The sequence below is a fragment of the Zonotrichia leucophrys genome, chromosome 2, assembly GCF_028769735.1.
Source record: "Zonotrichia leucophrys gambelii isolate GWCS_2022_RI chromosome 2, RI_Zleu_2.0, whole genome shotgun sequence".
Classification (NCBI taxonomy): Eukaryota; Metazoa; Chordata; class Aves; order Passeriformes; family Passerellidae; genus Zonotrichia; species Zonotrichia leucophrys.
This window is the reverse complement of record NC_088171.1, coordinates 133993504-134015338: the sequence shown is the minus strand read 5'-3', so window position 1 is coordinate 134015338 and position 21835 is coordinate 133993504. Positions and strand designations below refer to the sequence as shown.

The following is a 21835-nucleotide window of genomic DNA, read 5'->3' as shown; positions in this document are numbered from 1 at the left end:
GCGGGGCCGGGAAGAGGCCGGGGAGGGGCCCGGCGGCCGGGGAGGGGCCCGGCGGCCGGGGAGGGGCCGGCGGCCGGGGAGGGGCCCGGCGGCCGGGGAGGGGCCCGGCGGCCGGGGAGGGGCCCGGCGGCCGGGGAGGGGCCCGGCGGCCGGGGAGGGGCCCGGCGGCCGGGGAGGGGCCCGGCGGCCGGGGAGGGGCCCGGCGGCCGGGGAGGGGCCCGGCGGCCGGGGAGGGGCCCGGCGGCCGGGGAGGGGCCCGGCGGCCGGGGAGGGGCCCGGCGGCCGGGGAGGGGCCCGGCGGCCGGGGAGGGGCCCGGCGGCCGGGAGGGGCCCGGCGGCGGGGGAGGGGCCCGGCGGCCGGGGAGGGGCCCGGCGGCCGGGGAGGGGCCCGGCGGCCGGGGAGGGGCCCGGCGGCCGGGGAGGGGCCCGGGCGCTTTCCCGGGGCTCTCGCCAGTGCCCGTGTCACTGCCGGTCCCCCTCGCTCCGTGTCAGCGTGGTTTGGGGCTGGTATCTCACAGGAGTCACTGCTGTGCCCCCCTCCCGCTACCAAAAGCCAGGCCATGGAAAACTAATACATTCAGTCATATCATCGTGTTCACTTTCACCATGAAATACAATGATTATTTCACAGGTAGCTGTTTGGCACATTTGTGTTTTCCAGTGCGTGGTTTGTAGTTTGTTCCCTCTTGCTAGCATTGTTCCGATGAAGCTTCCTAAATTCTGTAGTATTTGGCAATGTCAAAGCTTCCCTTGAACGATATACGCTCTGTTTCTCCTACTTTTTTGGGGTTCTTTTGGGAGTTTATTTCTTGGGGTTCTTTCTTTGTTGTTGCAGGTTTTTTTGTTTGTTTTTCTGTCCAGTGATTACAGATGCCTCGAGACTCAGGGTGGTTGAATTATTGATTATAATGGCATGGTACCATGTAAGAGTTAGAGCAACTCTCTAACTCTTACCAAATATATTCCATATGTTGCCTTAATGATAAATGTGGCAACTACTGCCCAGCAGTGTGGCACTATTGCTTCATGCTGTGGGCCTGGATAATGTGTAGTGTAAGACTTGTGGCTGAGTGCTGCAAACGAGCTGCAGCTGCAGGTCTTAGCTGGCAGCAGCTGTAGCTCGTGAAGAACTGAAAATAGGGTGGTCAAGAGCCCATGAGGAGCTCTGAGAGAGAGAAAGGACTCTGCTGCAGAGAATGGAGAACAGCCCAGCAGAGAGGCAGAACAACACTGCAGTGAAGATTACAACACAATGCTGCGACTGTGTGTAGAACTTACGAAAATGTTACCTACTCTAGAGCTTGCTGTACCAACAGAGCAACAACAATTTTTTTTTTCTTCCTAAATGCTGAACTTTTAGAGAAAATGGCTGTTTTGCCATTTTTATACAGGACAATGATGACTAAGCTGTAGGATTTAAATTTTGCTTCCTCTGACCTCCCACAGCAGTGTGTAATCAGCTGGCCTGGAGTTCTTAACTCAAAAGTTGATGGCACAAACCCACTGATAGATTTGTTGTCTTTCATGGCAAGTTTTATAACTGCATAGATTCATCAAGTGTGGCGTCCTCCCCTCAAAACCTGAAGCTGTATTAAATCTGTAGGTTCTTACTATGCCCCAACCCCTTACTCTTCCTTATGAGTAGATATGACTCTGCAGGTTTCTGTGGTTACCAAGGCTGTGCAAATGGATGGGTATCAGTCAGTCATCACTTTTCCCATCAGTCAGTCTCTGTGCTCAACACAGGTAAAAAAAGCATTCTCCAGCTCTCACAGCTGGAACTGGAGGCACCGGGGCAGTGGTTGTGGCCAAGAAGGTGCCCCTGTGTTTTTCCAAAATCGGTTCTTTCACCTGGTGTGTGAGAGGCCAATCCACATTTGATTCATTTACAGTTCTGTGCGGAAAGGCGTCTTGGGTGAGAAATACACACGGCCAGCACAAGGAAACCAAAACTTTTCCCTATTTAAACATTTTAGCAAAAAAGGGCATTCATGTTCATTGCTTACCAGTTACCTAGTTCTCTCATTAATTAGCGTTCTATGGTCTTTGGTTAATGATTCTCCCACCTCTCCTGCTGTTTAGTCCATATACTCAGTCTTTCTCTTCTTTTGGGTCAGTGGGTAATCTCCCCTGTCAGAAATAGCCAGTCAGAGCTGATCTGAGCGAAGTTGAGGAGTTGCCTTTAATAGTTTTTGTTTATCATGGGGATTCTGCCAAATGCCCTTGTAGCCCACAAATTCTGCATTCTTTGTACCCACTGTCAGTAGTACATGTCTCTTCCCAAGTTTTGTTAATCTCTCTCTAAGTCTGAGATCATTGAAACATGCCAAGCTCTAAGCCTAAGCAAGGCAATTCCACCGACAAATAATTTGTCTTTCACCTGAACATCGCTTAGAGCTCGTTTGCTCCTTTCTTGTTGATCAGGCTTGAAAGTATACAAAGATCAAGGATCAAAGACCGTCCTTTTTAGAGAAAATTTTTACATATTCTACCTTTTGCAGCACCTGGGGCGGGGGCGGTCTCGCCGGTTCCCCGACGCCCGCGGCTCTCGGTGCCCGCCCGGCGCCCGCCGCTCCTCCCCGCGGAGCAGGCGCAGAGCGCGGCGGCGGAACATGGCGGCGGCAGCGGCAGCGGCGGGGCTGTGGCGGCGCGGGGTGCGCGGCCCCTGCGGGGTCGGCGCCGGGCGGGTAAGGCACTCCCTGCGCTGCCGGGCTGAGCGCGGACGGGCGGCGCCGCGGAGGTGTTCCGCCACCTGCTGCCCCGCCGCCCCGGCTCTGCCCGGGCACCGGTGTCCCGTCACAGGGAGGGCACGGCGGGGCTCTGCGGTTCCCGCTGCCGGGCTTGGGGACGCGCCAGGAAAGGGGCACCCCTCGGTTCTCCTCAGCTGCCGGGGTTGAGGAAGCAGCCAGGAACGGGCACCCCTCGGTTCTCCTCAGCTGCCGGCGCTGCCGGGCTTGGGGACGCGCCAGGAAAGGGGCACCCCTCGGTTCTCCTCAGCTGCCGGCGCTGCCGGGGTTGGGGAAGCACCAGGAAGGGGCACCCCTCGGTGCTCCTCAGCTGCCGGCCCTGCCCGCTGCGGAGCCCCGCAGAGGCGCGGGCTGAGCTGCCGGCACACGGCCTGCGGCCCCAGCGCCGGGCGGGCCGTGTCAGCCCGTTGAGCGCGGCGCCCTTTGGCCCCGATAGCGCAGCTGTGCAGGGCAGTCCATCTAGGTAAATGGCTGGAGTGTTGCTGTCCGAGCAGCGGCACGGCTTGACTTGTGACCGAGTTGGCGTTCTGGCAGGCTTCCGGTACCTGAAGGGAGCCTACGAGAAATCTGGAAGGGAACTTTTTGCAAGGGCATGGAGTGACAGGAGAAGGGGGAATAGATTCAGATTGAAAGAGGGTGTTTAGGTTAGATATGGACATGTTGCCCAGAAAAGCTGTGGATGCCCCATCTGTGGAGGTGTTCAAGACCAGATTGGATCTCTGGGCAACCTGTTACAGTGGAAGGTGTCCCTGCCTATGGCAGGTGGGTTGGAACAAGATGATCTTTAAGGTCCTTTCCAATCCAAGCTATTCTATGATTCTATGACTCTGTGGATGTTGCTGGAGGCCGTTTCTAGTGAGTTCTCCACAAGCACCGTGCTTCTTTCTTGTGACTGCTTTTGTGTTTCTGAGATGGCTTTCTGCATTTATTTCACAATTCACTTCCACCCCCTGGGTGGGGGTTGTTTTTTTGGTTTGTCAGTGATTTGTGTGTTTGTTGTTTGATGTTTGGTTTTCTTAAGCTGTTTACTGCCTTCTTTATATCTCTGTTTACACCTGAGATTTAATTTAAGATCTCAGCCTTAAGCAGTGGAATTATTAAACTGCATGGATGCTGTCATAGAAGCCTCTTGTGCAAACCAGTTAGGAGATGATAGCAGTCTGACTAAAAGATTGCTCAATTATACCAGCTTTACTGGCTGGTTATCATTGCCATACTATTAGTCTTGGTGCAGCGTTCTGCTTTCTTCTGTTATGGCATGTCCTAATCTTCCCCCCTGGAGCAGAGGGAAAGCTGCTTGCAGTGTTATTTTCATGGAGGGCAAGAAGACTGGGCTGTGTCTGTCACTGCCAGAGCACCTGATCAGCGTCTCAGCACTCATGGGGGTTATCTCCATGTCCTGAAGGAAGGGGGAGTCCAAATGCCGTCTGGATTTGCAGTCTCTGCCGTGAGCTGAAATTCTCCAGAGGGAGGTTTTTTGCTGAAGAGAGATGAGCAAGGGGCTACTAAGAAAGTCCTCAAAGAGAACCTTCACATTTCCCTTTCCTGGAGGCTTAATAGTATCCTGGTACTCTGTGAAAGCATGCAAATTTTATTTTCACTGGGAGGATTAAAAAACAGTAGTATTTTACAAATGTGATAGTTCCAGCTTTAGTTCAAGCTTTACTTTCTGAATTTTGTCCTATGTAGTGGCTCCAACTCTTCAACTCAATTTTAGTTTTTTACAGAACATTCTTGAGTTGGAGGGGGCCCACAAGGATCAAGTCCAGCTCCTAAGTGAATGTCCCATACAGGGATTGAGCCTGTGACCCTGGTGTTATTAGCACCATGCTTTAAGTTGTATTAAATTGTCTGTGTAATTCCATGGCTGTTCTCTCTGTTCTCACCCGAGTTACTAATGCATAATAGGTATTACCACACAGAAAGGTTCACGTGCACATGGTTCTGCAGGCCAGCTTCAAGCTCTGTGAAATCCCCAATGCATTGTAACTGTGGGAAGTACAGAGTAATCATCTACCACTAAATATATTGTCTCTTAATTTTAGTGTTCAAAATGGGAATTTGTAAACAGAACAAAAAAGTGCAATATTTTTACTATTTTCAGACTACCTTTCTTCTTCATGTCAGTCTGTTGAACAATTGCATGGTTTTCTTAACAGGATCATACAGGAGTAAACACTCACACTTCTTTCACAAAATTGTATTAGATTTTTTTTTCTTTGTATTAAAATAAACACATTAAAGGTTCAAATACAAGGTAAAACCAGAGAAAATAAGTATAACTTACAGTCTTATAATTGCTTTGCACATCAAAATTAAAGTAAATCTAGTTTTGTTATACTTACAACCATTTGCAGCTTCAGGTTGTGATAACTTCTGTCTTTTAAATATTAATGGAATTTCTCAACTATTACTGTAGTGCTGCTGTCCCAAGGCATTTAATTCAATACTTAGATTAGGCCTTGAGTTAGTTTAGCATATTAGGATGCTAGAAATATCCTGTTTGCTATTTTTGCTGCAACTTTCTTTGTGACATCACTAATTTCTCATTACGTTTGTGGGGTATTTTCTTACTAGCATAGTTTTCTATATGTAATACTGATTTTTTTTTTTTCATGTCTGTTTTTAAACATGTTCCAACCATGTGTCTTTTTGCAGGGACTAATCCTTCTGAGGCTAATGTACTGTAGCTGGTATTTCTGCTGGGATAGAGTGTGATGCTGATAACCTAACCCTGCCCAGTTTTGTCTGGGAGATGGCATTGGTTTCCTCAGCAGCCCCAGTGGCCATTAGGGCAGGTCTTGTGAAGTTTGATTCTGTCCTGTTCTCCAGTAAAGAAGAAGGTTTGTTGGATGGAGTAGTAAAGGATCAAAATCATGAGTCTATTTCTGAAGATTTAAATTTGTAAATACATACATATGTAACCTAAAATCACATGGATTTGTTTGTGCATAAATTACAGTGCATATATCAATCTGATGCCCAAGTTCTTCTGTAATTAGTTGGTAATGGTTTTCCACATGTTTTAGTAAAAGTGATAGATACAAAAAATGCATGAAGTAGCAAGAAGCATGAACAAAAAATGCATGAAGTAGCAAGAAGCATGACTGAAGTATTTTTCAGTAGTTTTCTAGTTGCAGTATATATAAAAATAGCTCAAGTGCTTTCCTAGTCTAGTGATAGAGTTTATGTAAAGGCCCATGTGTGTTGATATAATGCAATCTAGTCATTCTTATGTTCATCTATATTTACTTATAATAAGGGAGTTATGGTTGTTACCTCACTGCCATAGGAAAATCTGTCTTGTGTAACAGTCCTGCATGCAGAAAGGAGAAGAAACTAACTTTTCTGGGTTTTTATCTTTCAGTTTTTCAGCCGTGGGCCAAATGTGCTGCATCAGGACAGCAGTGCACCACAAGCTGCATTCTTCTCACCTCTTCAAAAAGTGATGTTGCCACCAAATACCTTCCAAGGGAAAGTGGCCTTTATAACTGGTGGAGGTACTGGGCTTGGCAAAGGGATGACAACAGCCTTGTCCAGCTTAGGAGCCAAGTGTGTTATAGCAAGCCGGTAAATATTAATGAAGATGTTTTAGAACTTTCTCTTAGTACTGACTGCTGAATAGATGTTGTCTTCTTTACAAACCAGAAAAAAATTATTCTATTTATGCTGTTGCAGTACACATTTAAATACAGTGTCAGATTGTGGATTCTAGAAACTTGCAGATTTATCTGCAAATGTTTAATGGTATAAAAATCAGTAGGAAGAAATAAACTAAGCACATTTTTGTGAAATGTGGCAGCAAAATAAACAGCCTCAGATATTAGGCATAAATTCAACTAAAGCGTTAAAGAGAACAAAAATTTGCAGTGGATAGTATTGAACAGTAATAAATGTTATTACAGGTGTTCTTGATACAGATTTAAATTACAATAAAGAATTAAATCCATTCCTCTTCTGACTTTCAACAAGAGTCCTAATTTTCCTTTAATGATGATTTTCTACATCTCTCAAGTACTGCAGTAGAATCTAGAAGCACTTCAGTAAAGTCTAGAAAACCAATCTCATTTTAAATCAAAATAAACAGTGGTGTGACATTCATCCTAATAGTGATTTGTTTAGTTTTAAATGTGAATATGTATGTCTCTTATTAATACTAGTAGAGTAGTAGCTAAAACTAAGTTTGTTATGATTGTGTGCTTTATTCCTGGCTTATCACATGTTGTTTAACATCAGAGTCTTACCATTGTCACTTCTGAGTTGCTTTAAAGTAACACTAACCATAAATTACCAAAAGTTTTCTTTCAGAAAGTTACTGGTTAAGCATAGTCTTAATCATAGTTTTAATTGATGAAAATCAGCAACATGCATGTGCACACACAGATATTTTAAATTGTAGTTCATATTTGCTCAGAAAAAAAGATTTTAGTAATCTAAATTGTAATTGCATTTAACTGACATAAGCGATGTTAATAATTATTTCTAGGAAGCTGGATGTTTTGAAAGGAACAGCAGATGAAATTTCTTCTAAAACAGGGAATAAGGTAAGTTTTTGCAGAATTATGAATATGTTACATATTATACTCTACATTTTATTGGATTTTTTTTGCATTTGTATGCTTCTATGGACTTGTTTAATTTATGAATTATACAGTTTTTAAGTCTGAAAACTGCCTTTCTATTATTCTTTAGGTTCATGCCATCCAGTGTGATGTGAGAGATCCTGTTTCAGTTAAGAGTGCTGTTGCTGAAACAATCCAAGTGGCAGGACATCCTGATGTAAGTATTCTAGAGAAAGAACTCATTCTTAATTAACAAAAATACCTTGCATAGTAGGTGTGAAGAAACTTAAGAAGATAGAAAGTTAATGGAATTTAAAAAGAAGCTAGACAGAGCAGTGGCAGTACTTCAAGATAAATCTAACATTCGTAGTTAGACCAGTTATTCTGCTCCTGTGGTTCTTAAAATATTTGGTGGCCAAGTAGACAAAACATTTTTACCCTTACTCTGAGGTCTAACATCTCATTTCAAATAATGGGACATTTCTGGAGGCATTCTTTGAATTCAGGGAACGGAATATTGCCCTTAAATCCTCCTGAAAAGGTGATTTACTTGTGTTTACTGAATTACATCTTAACACAATGCTTCACAAATTAGGAATGGAAATAACCATAAATGTTTTCTTTGACCCTTGCTTAGCTTATTAATATACACAAAGAGGGTTCCAATTTGAAGATTAAGTTCTCATAAAATGAAGAAAAAAAGTCTTCAGTCAAGCCAAGCATCTGCTTTTTTATAGTTTGGCAAAAAGCCAACAGAGCTCTTTACATCAGATTGTGAGGAGGGTGATCTGGTGGAATCTGAAAGATGATGTTACCCAATTCTGATGTGATTGTGAGATAACAACTTGGATTCTGCTAGCTGATAGAAAGTGTGATGATGTAGCATTGTTGTAAAGGACAGTCAGATTCAAAACTGTTTACTGTAAATTTGAAATTATTGCATGTCTGTTGTCAACAATTTGCATCCAGGAGGAGCTTCCTACAGATGTGGTAGAGAACCTACTGAATTTTAAATATTGTAAGAAGTAGAGAAATTGTAGACTATATAGCTGTATGCTATAACAGCGCTAGAAATAAGGCAATTCACTGTCCTGATTTGTAGACAAGATTTTCTGGATATTATTTTGGCTGTTAGTTAAGGCAATTTTTGGCCTAAGTGAAGAAACTTAATAAGTTTCTTAATAATCACATGTAAAATCACCTGTAAAATAAGTTTCTTAATAAACACATGTAAAATGTTCAAAATCATGAAGATTTTACATGTGTGCAGAGAGGGAGGAGATTTCTTCCTGTATAGCACGTTTTTAGAGCACCAGTAATTTTCTGAATAAATGCTTTCCGTGATTTGTTCTTTGCAAGCATTTGCCTTCTCTTTAATTTAATGTATTTTGTGTGTTTAAGATAGATGGCAGAGTAAATTGAATATTCAGTTCTTTTTGTCCAGTTTTTCTCTTTGTTGCAGACATGAGATGTTAGTTTATGAATCCTGGGTGTCACTCACTGCCATACTGCATGTGAGGTGAGATCTCAAAGACACAAATTAATGGCAGTAACGTGAAAGTCCTTCCAGCTTGGTTTTGTCCATTCCATTCCCAAGAATGTTAATCCCTATTAGAAAGCAATCATTCTTTTTTCATGGCTTATTTTGGCAGTCCTACATACCTCAAAGATCACATGGTGCAGTTCTTAGTTCACTAGTTTTATTGTTGTGTCTTTCCTGTATTTATTTAGTGATTCAAGTAACCTCCTTACTATCTCAAGGTGTTGGGATTTTTATTCCTTCAAATTTTAGGGAGGCCTTTAAATTGAATTTGCTCTCCATATGTATAATTTATGGATGTTGTATATTATTAGTTCTACATGAATGTAATATGTACAGTACTCTGTTTTGTTTTTGAAAATTCAAATATCTTCATTAGACTAACCCAGAAGTTCTTCAGGACAAATTGTTTGTTTTATGTGCAAACCTACATGAATCAAGGTGCCATTCCATTAATAGTGCATCATTATATTCTTCAACACATTATATTATGAAATATGCTCGATCTGGCTACATAATTTTTGGTTTAAATACTGCTAATGTGATGCTTAGTCCCCTGAAGTGAAAGAATCCTCTGCCTGATGATTGTTCATAGGAAGTGATGGAGGTGACAGAGGTCCATCTATTCAACAAAAGTTTTGTAGTAGTTGTTTGCAGTACATTGTATCATAATATTCTCATCACGAGTGATTTGAATTCCTGTTATACAGCAGTCACTTCATCCAGACTTCAGTTATCAGGTTGCTGCCTTTTGCTTCTGTTCCCATGCATCCATTGTATTAAATAGATGTGATGCTGGAATTTGATGGAGGCAAACTTTTCTGTCAGGATGCACTTGAGACATTATGGAAAGTAGTGACTTAAGTCAGCCTCTACATGAAACAGTTCCTCAGTACAGTAATTTGGAAATACAGCTCATTTTCTGTTACTGATACTTTATCTGTGCTGCAGATGGTAACATTTCTTCTGGATTTTTCTCCCTCTTCCCATGCCCCCATACCTCATTCAATGAGGGTATATTTACTTTTTTCCCCTGGAAACTCTAAAAAGCTCCTTGTAAATTCTTTGCTTTTGTCTCAGGAAGAGTTATTGTTAGTTAACTCTTTTCCTTCATGTGTTTCAGGTTGTGATAAACAATGCAGCTGGAAATTTTATTTCCCCTTCTGAACGACTTTCTCCTAATGCCTGGAAAACAATAACTGATATTGTACTTAATGGTACTGCTTTTGTAACTCTGGAAATTGGCAAGGAGCTCATTAAAGTAAAAAAAGGTATCTTAAGCATTGTGACGTGTTATTAATTGCTTTCCTTGCCTTGTCATTATGGCCAGTTTTGAGAGTTCGTGTTAGAAGAGAAATACAATTTTTAATGTTCTAGAAAGGAAGTTTTTCAGTGAAAGCTGTACTTAAGAATCACACAGGTCAGGCTAAGAGTTACTTCATTGTAGTATCAGGCCTTACAATTGGACCCAGAGGCCAACTAGGCTGAATATAAAAATCTAATTGCAGAGTTCTAGTTGTAAAACATTTTTAAAATGAAAAAAAATAAGCTTTGTGTTAAAAAAGAGAAAAAGCTGTTATTTCTTCTGAATTTTCTCTGTGTATGTTAATTTCTTTGAACTGAACATGGGATATTTCTTTAAATGAACAAGAAGTCAGGATATTTAGCCAAAGATTTATTTAAACAGATTATTGTTTTAAAAGGAAAGGTGATGTATGCCCTTCTATGTTATATCATAGATTATTTACAAAGAACTGCTTTCATTTTATATTCCATACATTAACTTGGAAAACAAGGAGTTTATTTTATGAGATCAGAATAATATAATGTAAAATTTTTTTAAAGCAGGAAGATATAATTATGGTTTTCCATGTGCCCTCACTACTGAGCCCTGTTTTCTAGTTACAGCCACTGTGTTGAAATACTACTTTTGTATTTACACTGGTATTTCTTTAACCTCTGAATTAATTACTTCATTTCTTCACCTTCTGAATTAATTTCTTCAAAATCCTCTCCAAAAAGTATTCCATGAGCTTATGCTATTTAATTATAACAATATGAAGTTAATATTGTTTCAGTGGCTCTGTAACAGTTTTTGTTAGTATACAAGTGTGTCCCCTCTATATTTTAGTGGCACATGAAAAATTAATTTCCACCATTTTAGTGCTGATACTCCCACATGAGAAACCCATCCCCAGCTATGAGTTACTATATGATTATGGGAGACCACTGAAATAGGTTGTCTTATGGTCTTAGAGGTGCACATGGTGTGCCCATATAGTAATGTGAAATACAAAATCAATTTTTTTTTTTTTGCTGTTGTTGAATGAAACAACATTACTTTCCTTACTTCCGTCCTCAAATTTGGTAAAATCCAGATGTCATTCACCTTCATGTTGTCTCTCTTTGACTTCTAAGTTTCCAAAACATTTGAATTTCTTTTGCTATTACTTGCATGTCTTCTTTCTAGGGGAATCCATCTGTAAATAAGACTTTTTGTTTAAGGCTTTCTTTAAGGCATGTTTTTGTAAGTAAGTCATGTGTATGTGTTTGTCTTCTCACTTTCATTTTCTTTGTACTTGCTTGTGTTTTTTTAGTTTGAGCAGGGGCCTTAGTTTCTAAAGTGATGCTACCTAGTGCAGATATTTTAGAGCAGTCTGTGAGGATGCTGTGAATCTGACAGTTTCTAGAACACTGGGATGTCCTTTAGGTCTGCAGTGTGACCTACATTAAGTCTAATGTAGTAAATAAAAGTTCTCTGCTTTTAGACTGCAAGTTTGTGATGGTATTTAAAAGGAATTTGTAATTTGGTAGCATGTTACTTATTTTTAAAAAGTGAGAGGAGCTAATTGATCAGGTATTGTCCATTTTGTGAAAATAGGCTTTAGAAATAAAAGCTGTGTATGAGCTGAAGTGTTCTTTCAGTATCAGAATTGTAAATTTCAGTTATTCTTGGTTCTGTGTTAGGTTCACCTAGCTTACCTCTATTTAACCTATATTTAAAAAGAAAATCAGTGATTTAATTCTACAAAATGTGTAATTAACAATCATCTCTAGAGAACTTCAAAGTTGTTCTAGGGTTTTTTGCCTTTCAAAGTCTCTCAGTGAAGACTCCTTTTTTATAAACAGGGCCTGTGGTTTCTGGATATCTGCTGGCATTTCAATTAGTGCTTGTTTTGATTCTCTTTAGTTTCTCTTGTGTAATATTACTGTAATTTTTTACCTGAGTCTACTTGCATGCAATCTATCAGTAGTGTATATTGTTTTAGAAATATTCCCTGAGCAGCTATTCTAATGAAATTATTTTTGAAATATAGTAAGTAGAACAGTTATTTTAGTTACTATGACGTAAGCAGTGAACTGTCATGCCTTGTCCTTCATTTCCCAGCTACAGTAAGCTCATGCCAGTCATTGATCAGACATAATTTGCAGGATTCTATAAAAGAAAGATTAAATAAGCAGTTGCAGTTTCCATTATATTCTAGAATGTTTTTTTGCTATATCTGTTATAAAATACAGCATTTAAAAGAAAGTTGTTCTTTTATAAAGGAGTTTGTTGTGATAATAATAGGAAAAGTTATGCAGGTTCACTCTGTAATTGGCTCAGCTGCAGAAGAAGCTTCTGGAAATTTCTTTAAAATATTTTATTTTTCAGCATAAACGTTAACTCAAGCCCTCAACTGTTAATTGCAGATTATGCCAAACCTAACTGTTAATGCTGATTTTTTTCCTTCTTTGTTATTGTTTGCTTTTTTGTTTTGTTGGTTTTTTGGGGTTTTTTTCCCCCCACTCAGTAATTGATGAATTCAGGGCAAAGTGTCTGGTTAGTGGCAACTAGACTAGGGCAGCTTCTGAAAAAACACTTTAAGATCTTAGGCCTTCACTCCAGTTAGACTAATTTATGCATTAAGTTCATTATCAGTGGAAGTCTGAGGGTTTAGACCTTCAGAGCCTAACCAATAGCTATTTGCACTTACCTGGAGCAACTCTTAGCACTCATGCAAAAGAGGAGGAAACTGAAATAAACAGGCTTGGAAAGAAAGTTTCAAACACTATATTTTAAAATGCCTTTTCACTGCCCGGAGTGAAAAGATATCCCTACCAATTGAGCTGAGAACTTCTGTACCATTTAGCTTGTTTTTATCTGAACCTGAGAGTTTGATCTTCAGGGTTGTTTGGTCTGTGTGGTGTGGGTTGTTTATTAAGTGTTTTTTCCCCTTCTAGGAGCAGCATTCCTGGCTATTACAACAATTTATGCAGAGAGTGGTTCAGGATTTGTGTTGCCAAGTGCCTCTGCCAAAGCTGGTGTAGAAGCAATGAGCAAGTGAGTAATACAGCAAAATGTGTGCTTTGATTTTCACATCCTTAAGATGGGGTAATTGGTTTATAAAAATGGAGCTTATTAGTGTAGACCTCTGTTTCACTGTTCCACAAGAATTCAATCAGGCTCCAGTATCCTAGCAAGAAAATATTATTCTGGCAGCTTCTTACAGAGGGAAGTATTAACTGCTACTGGTTTTTTTTTACAAGACCAAGATAAGGACAAGTAGAACCACTTATTTTGGCAATTGCAAGTTCCAAAGTTTGTTTCACAAAGTTTTGATAATCAGGTTCTCTTGCATTCTCATAGGTGAACCAGCACCTAAAGACAGTTATGAGGGGGACTGTTTGAGATCTATACCACCTTCTACATTCTTTTGTCTGAGCAAAATACATGCCTGTTACTTGGCTGCAGTATATTGTGGCTTCAGCACTGTTTAGATTACTCAACAAATTTGTTTCCTGTCACTATTTAAAATTAAACTCTGCAGTTCTACTTAGTTCAGAGCAGTATCATGCTGACATATCCATTGAGTATCATGTTGACATATCCGTTGAGCTCAGCAAACAAAAGGATTTCTCTCATTTTTAATTTCAGGCTAGTCCTTCATAGCACATAGAACTTTCCTCTGCAGTTCAACAGAAAGAATTGAATAGATTGGAAGCCTTTTAGTAACTAGAATTCTGTATCTGGAAGAAAATGAGGGACTGAGTAATGGTCTTGATTTCTATTCTATAGAGCTGTAACGGAAATTGTAGAGAGACTTTATGACTCAGCTAATTCATTCACCATGGTAGATCCAAAGTACTCATCATGCAGAGAAAAATAAAGCAAAACTATTCTAGTTGTCCTATTTTAAAATGTATCCTCTGTTTTATTTCAAAACATAATGTGAGAGCTGTGTTGCTAGTGTTAGAAATGTGTACTTGTGGGATAGTCGAAATTGCCACAGAAAGATGATGGCCTGACAGTTGTTTGGTGAGGAATTCAGGTGCCACCCGTATCTGTGATTTTCCAGGGAGAAAGAATTGCTCCTTCACCCTGCTTTACCTATGATTCCTCTATTAAATCAATATTCCTCTGTTAGTGAATGAGATTTTTTGTACTTCTCTGAAATTATTTTGTTAAGCACAAAAAGACCCTTTAAGTATAAATTGTCTGCTTGAGGAATGTTCTAATATTTACACATTTGATTAAATTTTAATTTCTTTTCAATAGGATTACAGTATTGTGTTTAAAATATTGATGCATTCTGTTAATGAATTTTTAGGTCTCTTGCGGCTGAATGGGGTAGATATGGCATGAGATTCAATGTGATTCAACCAGGTCCAATAAAAACAAAGGTACATGGCATGAAGTGAACACAGCCTTGAATATGCTTTGTAGTACAGACTTAACTTCTCAACAGTCTAACTTTTCTATAGCTGTAAATTCTAATATGATTTCCTTGATAATCAAGACTGTGCTGGAATATTGAACACACTTCCCTCTTAGTCTTTTTGTAAAATAGGATTTCTTGAACTTCTGAGGCCTGCCACTGTTCCCTCTACTATGATTGATATAAACAGAACCTCTTTTTTTAGTGTTTAAAAGAATTGATATATCAAATGATTCTTATTTCTGTGTACTTAGTTTGTCAAGTGGAGTGAATCTTTACAGTTGTTGGAGTAAAGTTCCTGTTTCTGCCTAACTCCTAATTTTTAAATAAAGCATCTGAAACATTCCAAAATCTTAGAATCTCTTTTAGGTATATGAGAACAGAATCTCACTAGTTTTGTTGAAAATCTCAAAACTAGAAAGAGAAAAACTAAGTTGGCAAGGAAATGAGAAGCTTTGAAGTGAGTGAGAAGGAGGACTGAAGGGTTTGAAGGAAGTAATCCAGAGCAGCTGGACAGGAAGAATAAAGAAAGCAGTCCTGCAAGAAGAGAAAGGAGGATCCATTTCCCATTGAATCAAATTATTATGATTATGAGCACTAACAACTAATAATGGTATTACTTCTTCCATAAAATATTTCACAGTTGTTTTTGCTGTTGTTGTGGGACTAGGGGTACAGAGTTGGTTCTTTTTTACTTTTTTGTGTGTTTGTTTTATTTACTATTCTTTCTTTTTTCCCCTCTTGTCAGTTTTAGATGCTACACTGGAACACTTAGTTTTGACTCTTTCCACTAGAAAGAAAAATTAGTGGCAGAATTAGCAGGATTGTAAGAATGTTGAAATACCATTAGAGGATCAGACCAAAAGTTCTCCAATCTTGTGTATTTTTAAGTACGAGTAGAAGAAAAACATTTGACAAGTTAAGGGATTTAAGCGTCTATAATGCTACCTCCAGTTAATGTTCCTTTTTTGAACTAATAGTGTATAATCTGTTTGAGATAATGTGTGTTCTTAATAAAAGGCTACATTTGGTGTATGGTTCCAACCTGAAATTTCCCTGAAAGCATAAAAAGGCAGAGAGCATACTGCAAAATCAAGGGTTTCTGCCTTAGAGGCAATATCAATGGCTTTAAAACATAACTGTTTTAAGTCATGATGGGAAAAGAACAAGGCATACAAGCACAACACTGTTAGGCTTATAAATTTAGGGAATTAAAAACATGGCAATAGAAGACTTAAATGGCATGATTGCAGCCATGATTACATGAATTACAATGTGCTTTAAATCATAACCCCAGTAATTTAACATAAACGTAACTGATACATTTCTGATTTTGAGTGAGGCGCTTATTTCCTTGTGGAGGAGCAGAAAAAACTCCTTTTATTTCCCCTGCCATTTTAAGCTAGTCAAGTATTAAAGCTTCCGATGACTTCCTTTAGCTTTAGCAGTTGCTGCAGTTTAACTGAACTTGATGGTTTTTTCTTTTCCATTTTATTTACTCAGTCACCTATAATCAATTTTTGGTCTCTTTGCTGTTCCTCTTCTCCTCTTGTTCCTCTCCTCTATCCATGCCGCAATTCTGAGTTTTGGTTATTTTCTCAAATGTTTATTCAGGGTGTTTGAGGAAAATAAGATGATTAAACCCTTTTGTTTTTCACAGATAGATGGTGGGTGACTATCCCAAATGGATTAAATTCTAACTTATCATCAGTAGATGCATATCAATGCAACAGGGATAAATTGCCTTTCTTTTCTACTTCTTTCTTTTTCTTTCTACTGACAATTAGGGTGTAGACAGCTTACTCACAAATATTAACTTCCATATTAAGTGTGTGGAGTCAAATCTCTGTTGGATTTTATTTTGTGATGTTATTGTAACTTTTTTTAATGTTCCCTTTAATTCTCAGGGTGCTTTTAGCCGCCTTGACCCAACAGGTTCATTTGAGAAGAAGATGATTGAGAGGATTCCCTGTGGTCGTCTGGGAACTGTAGAAGAAATTGCAAATCTTGCTGCATATTTCTGCAGTGATTATGCAAGCTGGGTTAATGGAGCAGTGAGTTTTGGTTGATCTTGTTTGTACAATTAACCTGATCATGGTGTGAGTATTGCTGATTATATTTTAAAGCCCGGGTTTCAGAAATGACGCAGAACATCTTGATTTTAAATTTTTTACAAGTATTATTCATCTTTTAAGTGTAGTGCATGGTTGTTAGCACCTTTAAAAAGAACTTTTAAAAGTGATTGCATTGCATTATTTTGAGTATGGGAATTTTCACCCAAATCAGTAAAATTTATTTTCACAGTTCATAACAAGGGAATACTGCAGAAATCACACAATTCCTGAATACACTGTTTGTGCTCTTTCTAGGTTATCAGAATGGATGGTGGAGAATATGTTTCTATGGCAGGAGAATTCAATGATTTGAAGAGGGTATTAATTTCCTTGTTTACTATTTTACATTCAGATACTTTGATGTGCAAGTATTATATGAAATTCCAATAAAATCTCTTTTCTTTTGCTAGGTTACCAAAGAGCAGTGGGATGTGATGGAAGCAATGATTAGAAAAACAAAAGGCTCCTAAAGTACATTACATTATGGTGGAGATTCTTGGAAATGAACCACTAATTTTTCATTAATATTTAGAAATAACCAATTGAGAAATAGCCTTCAAAAATCTTTTTTATGCTAATTTCAATAAAATATTTTGAAATTGTTGTATTTTGAATATAGTTTGTTTATTTTTCCAATGTAAAATCTGTTCTGTTGCCAATAGTGAGCAACGGTTGGTCACTAATATTTCATTGGTCTTTAGATTGTCTTACATAGCCATGCTATGGTCTACAATCAGCCTTTTTTTTTTTTTGTCTTCTGAGGATTTTTTTCTCATATATATATGTCTATTAATATTGCAATACCAATAACATTTCAGTACTATCATAACTGAATGTAATCATTAATCTGAAGAGAGAAACAAAATACTAAGTTCTAATCTTCACACTTCAATATGAAATTCTAAACTTGCAGATACAGTTTCACATTATTAGCAGGATTACATACACTGAGAAAAGATGTAACGCCTGTGGTTACTTAGGAAATCTTGAAATGCCTAACTGTCTTGGTCTCATCTTTTGTGACATTTTCAGTCTGTTAATTATCTTTTTCTGAACTTTAAAAATGGCATTTACGGACGTGCTGTGCCTTTCTAAGGAGCTTGCTCTTTGTCATGATGAAGTTAATGTTCTTGAAAATGAGAAGCTGAAAATCATTTGTTATTACATATGTGTGACTATGGCAGCTCTCCATAAGAAATGCTTTATTTAGGACTGTTAAAGAGATGTTGGTATACTGGAACTGAAAGTGTTGAAACCTCAAATGTTGAAATGTACAAAAAATCCTTAGGTTTCATTTGCATTCACAGGCTGGTACTAAAGAAACTTTTAGATAGCATTACATCTGAATCTAGTCAATTTATCCATCCCAGATAAACAGGTGATAAAAAAATTGTTCTTCCTCTTTTATCCAAATTTAGAGAATTGGTAGATTTTGTCCCTCATGCCTGAGACAAGGGCTGAAATTCTTCGAAGAAATTATCAGCCTCTGGCCTTTACAACCTGAAATCAATGCTTTTTTTTTTGTTTGTGTGTGTGTTTAACCAGAGCTCCAGCCAGTTACCACATACAAGCATGTACATAGTTTTATGTGCTTTGAGACTGATACAGTGATTTAAGTGTCAGGACAATAGAATCAATTTAAGGATGTCTTCCTTCAGGTGCTGGTGGCAGTCATGTATTTTTCCACACAATCCAGGGCATACTTAACATGTGCCAACATCTGACTTTGAAGTCACCTTGATTACCTTATTACAAATCTGAAGCCAGCTAAGATGTATTCTGCTGAAAGTGTGGACTGTGTTACTGCAGGCTTCCTTGTGCCTTTCTCCTGTGAGTGATGGTTCTGTGTGGGATTGAGCAGCCACTGATAATAAAACAAATCAACTGTGTTTATTGGAGCAGCCTTCAAGGTGTTCTTGAGCACAATGTAAAGCTTTTTTATGGTAACTTGGGCTTGGTAGGTGTGTTCTCAAGATCAAATTCAGACATGACAGCCATGTCTTTTCCCCAAAAAGTGATTTAATTGAGAAGTTAGGCCCATATATATGTCATCCTTTGCATATAATTATATTTTCTCCTTGTATGGGACACAGTTGCATATAAGACTTTGATATTTGAAAAAAAGTGCTTCAGAGAAAAATTCAAATGTATGTTTGTGAGATATGGCAACATCAATTATTTCTCTGGAATGTCTAGTAGGTTATCCTCTGGTGACAGGCTGTCAATAAAAGTAAGTTCCTATCAGTCTCTTGCATCTGTGGGTTTCTGTGACTTACTGTAGTTAGGTGTGTTGTGTGGTTGAAGTACTGGACTGAGACTGGAGGTTACTGTCTCAATGGTTCAATCTCTGAAATTGCCATAGACTTCATGTGACCTGAAGTGATTTCTGTAGCCTGTGAACAGCAGGACAGGTGTACTTTGCAGTATTCCCTCAGAGCTGGTCATCTGAAGCAAGAAGACTGGCAAGTTCCTTGTAGCTCACAAAACAGGTCCTGTGTGGGGCACAGGTGGGAAAGATCAAGAAAGAGGCATATTCCCAGTCTCAATATGAGGTTAGGATCCAGTTTGTGCTTGGTTTTGGGTGCTAGGAAGCACTTCTGCCTGTCACATAGATCTCTTCCCTGTGTATAAATAATGGTAACACAGGATAGCAGATTTTATTTCATCTGACATTGTCAGAATATTGAAGGGAGGCCTCTTAAAGCCTGTCTTGCAAAGAGATACTGGGGATTTATTTACTAACAGAATGCTTGGCATTTGTAGAAATGGGTACTGCTTCTGAAGTCTTCTACCTGTTAACTGTTCATAGCTAAATGAATTATTAATTGTAAAGTGACAAAAAACCTATTTTTAAAGCGATGGAACTAGAAAGCACATTTTAAGTTTTAATGAGCATCTATAATAAGAATAGAGTTTCTTTTACCTTGCTTATGCCAGTGACATCCATTTCAAACTGCACAAGTTAGTTGCTTTTAGATGCTAAACATTTTGTCTTGACAAGGTGTATACAATATGTAGGTTTTAGAAATGTTTTTAATGCATTTAATGTTTTAAGAGTTATATGTTACTTAACTTACAAAATACTTGCTAATATATAGACTGGGTTAAGTGAAAAAACAATTTATCTTGTCATCCACTGCTACAGGAGAATGGAATAGTCTGGCTGGGACACATTTCCTTCACTAAGAGTTGTTAGACTTGGTAGGGACAGGAAAGAAACATTACTATGAAGACATGAATCCTAAACATCTCAAGTTTATGTTTTGCTTAAATACAGTGTAATTGTTACTGAAGTAGCAATCCATGATACCTGAACTCAGGAAAAAATAAGAGAAAGCTTTATAGCTACTACTTAACCCAGGCAGTGTCTAGTTTGGAAACTCCAAAAGAAGCTGCTCCTAAATGCTGATGAGGATTAGACTGTCCTGAAAAAGGCATAAAATACTGCTAACACCTAAGAGGTCTCCAATCCATAAACATGCCCCACAGCTTTGTATTACTCACAGACTGAAATAAAGCACAGTCATCACAGTCACTTTATTCCAAACATAGCTAAACTGGCAGGAGAGGTAGGGTCTTTACTGTCTTAGGCTGGCATGTTTGCCCTGAGATTATTACATTTCTCACTGCCAGTGAGCCCCAGTGTAAAATGAAGGATAAAAAAAAGTATTGCTTCATGGCAAAATCATTTTATGAAGTTGGAGGGACAGGATTGTGGAGGAATGAGTCAGAAAAGGTGATGGTGTACACTGGAAATTGCAACAGGAGTCAGTAGGAGTGCAGAGGCAGTTTAATTTTCATGAGTCACAAGGATGTTTCCCTAAAATCCAAATACCTTTTTAAAAATGACTTCTGCATGGTCCATCAGTGGAAAGTGTTATCACTTCCATGACCTCAACTTGGAGACACCCACAAAGAGGACTCATTGTTTGTTTTCAACTGAAAAGTACATCTTGTCTGCTTAATTAAATCTTTATATTACCCTTTTTATTTCTGATGGTGATTTACTGTCTTTGGAGCCTGTTAAAATTTATCAGATTAATTCAGTGCTGCAAAAATGTTGTTGTGCTACAGTGGGGGCTTATCAGCAAATTGTGAAAATCATTTAAGATTGCAAATGAGAGAAATCTCTTGTATTTCCTCTTCACTGTAGTACCAGAACTGCTGTCAGTCTTTAGTTCTCCTAGTTCTGGGAACTCTCTCCTCTTGAACATTTTAATTACTGTTGAGAATATTGCTTCCATTTCCCAAGTTGAGGATTGCTTTACAAACAGAAGATGATAGTATTTGAGGGAACTGTGAGTTCCTAGCTGTCTGTACTGGCTTCCAAATTCATGTGAACTGCTCATTTTTATTTTCTTTTTTTCCCCATACTGATAACATGTAACTAAAGACACTGAACTGCAAGAAACTTTGTACCATTGTCTTCCTCCCATATAACATCTTGTGTTGCAACTGCTAAATAAGTAGTGGCACTTGAACAAAGGTAACCCCACAGTCTTTTAATATGCAGTTATTTAATATGCAATAAAATGAAATAGTCTTTGGGATTTGAGTGCACTGACCTGCTTTTAGTTGCTGAAGAACAACTTCAATTGATTTCATAGGGAATTGGAGGTGCTCAACACTTCAGAAAATCAGGCCATGTATATTCAGATGCCCAAGTATGTATTCTGTACCTTTTCAAAACCACAGTAAGTAAGAGTGGATTTCAGTTGCCCTCCATAACCAGTGGCTATAACCATGATTCTGATGAGGGCTTAGTAAAAATCAGAAAAAGCAAACCTTATGTAAAGAAACACAGGCTTAACCAAGGTTTAAGGGGAGTTTAGCAGCAGTGTGTATGTATTTTATTCACTGATGAGGTTCATTTTGCATAAAAGTGCTGATGACTGTCAGCACCCTGGTCTGTATTTGACATTTGCCCATGGATATAGTGTTTAGAAATTTCATCAGCTTGTGTGGGTCATATTTTCAAAGGTAGATAACTAAGTTCTAAACAGGGAAGATTAGATCAGTGCTATGATACTGCATGTGAACTGTTGATGACAGAACAGTGAAGCAGTGAACAAAAGAAAGCCAATGTATGTTCTTCAAGGGCTGTGTTCAATCCTGATGAAGTTGTTGGTGGAAATTCACATGGTATTCTCCATAATGGTTAGCTGGGCAGTGT

The 21835-nt window shown here is 38.9% G+C and overlaps 1 protein-coding gene across 4 annotated transcripts; it reads left to right on the top strand.

Annotated features, from left to right (window-relative positions):
- The first annotated feature begins 514 nt into the window (after positions 1 to 514).
- On the top strand, positions 515 to 18906 carry DECR1 (2,4-dienoyl-CoA reductase 1). Of its 4 annotated transcripts, none has more exons than XM_064706539.1 (10): positions 515 to 631; positions 6115 to 6317; positions 7234 to 7291; positions 7440 to 7526; positions 9973 to 10120; positions 13074 to 13173; positions 14441 to 14513; positions 16456 to 16602; positions 16918 to 16980; positions 17073 to 18906. In XM_064706539.1, exons 1-10 carry the CDS (start codon positions 617 to 619, stop codon positions 17130 to 17132), a joined length of 954 nt encoding a protein of 317 aa, XP_064562609.1. In that variant the 5' UTR covers positions 515 to 616; the 3' UTR covers positions 17133 to 18906. The 4 variants fall into 4 exon arrangements, with proteins under 4 accessions (XP_064562609.1, XP_064562608.1, XP_064562607.1 ...); XM_064706538.1 differs by lacking the exon at positions 515 to 631 and adding an exon at positions 2611 to 2687; XM_064706537.1 differs by lacking the exon at positions 515 to 631 and adding an exon at positions 2836 to 3509.
- Positions 18907 to 21835: the final 2929 nt, after the last annotated feature.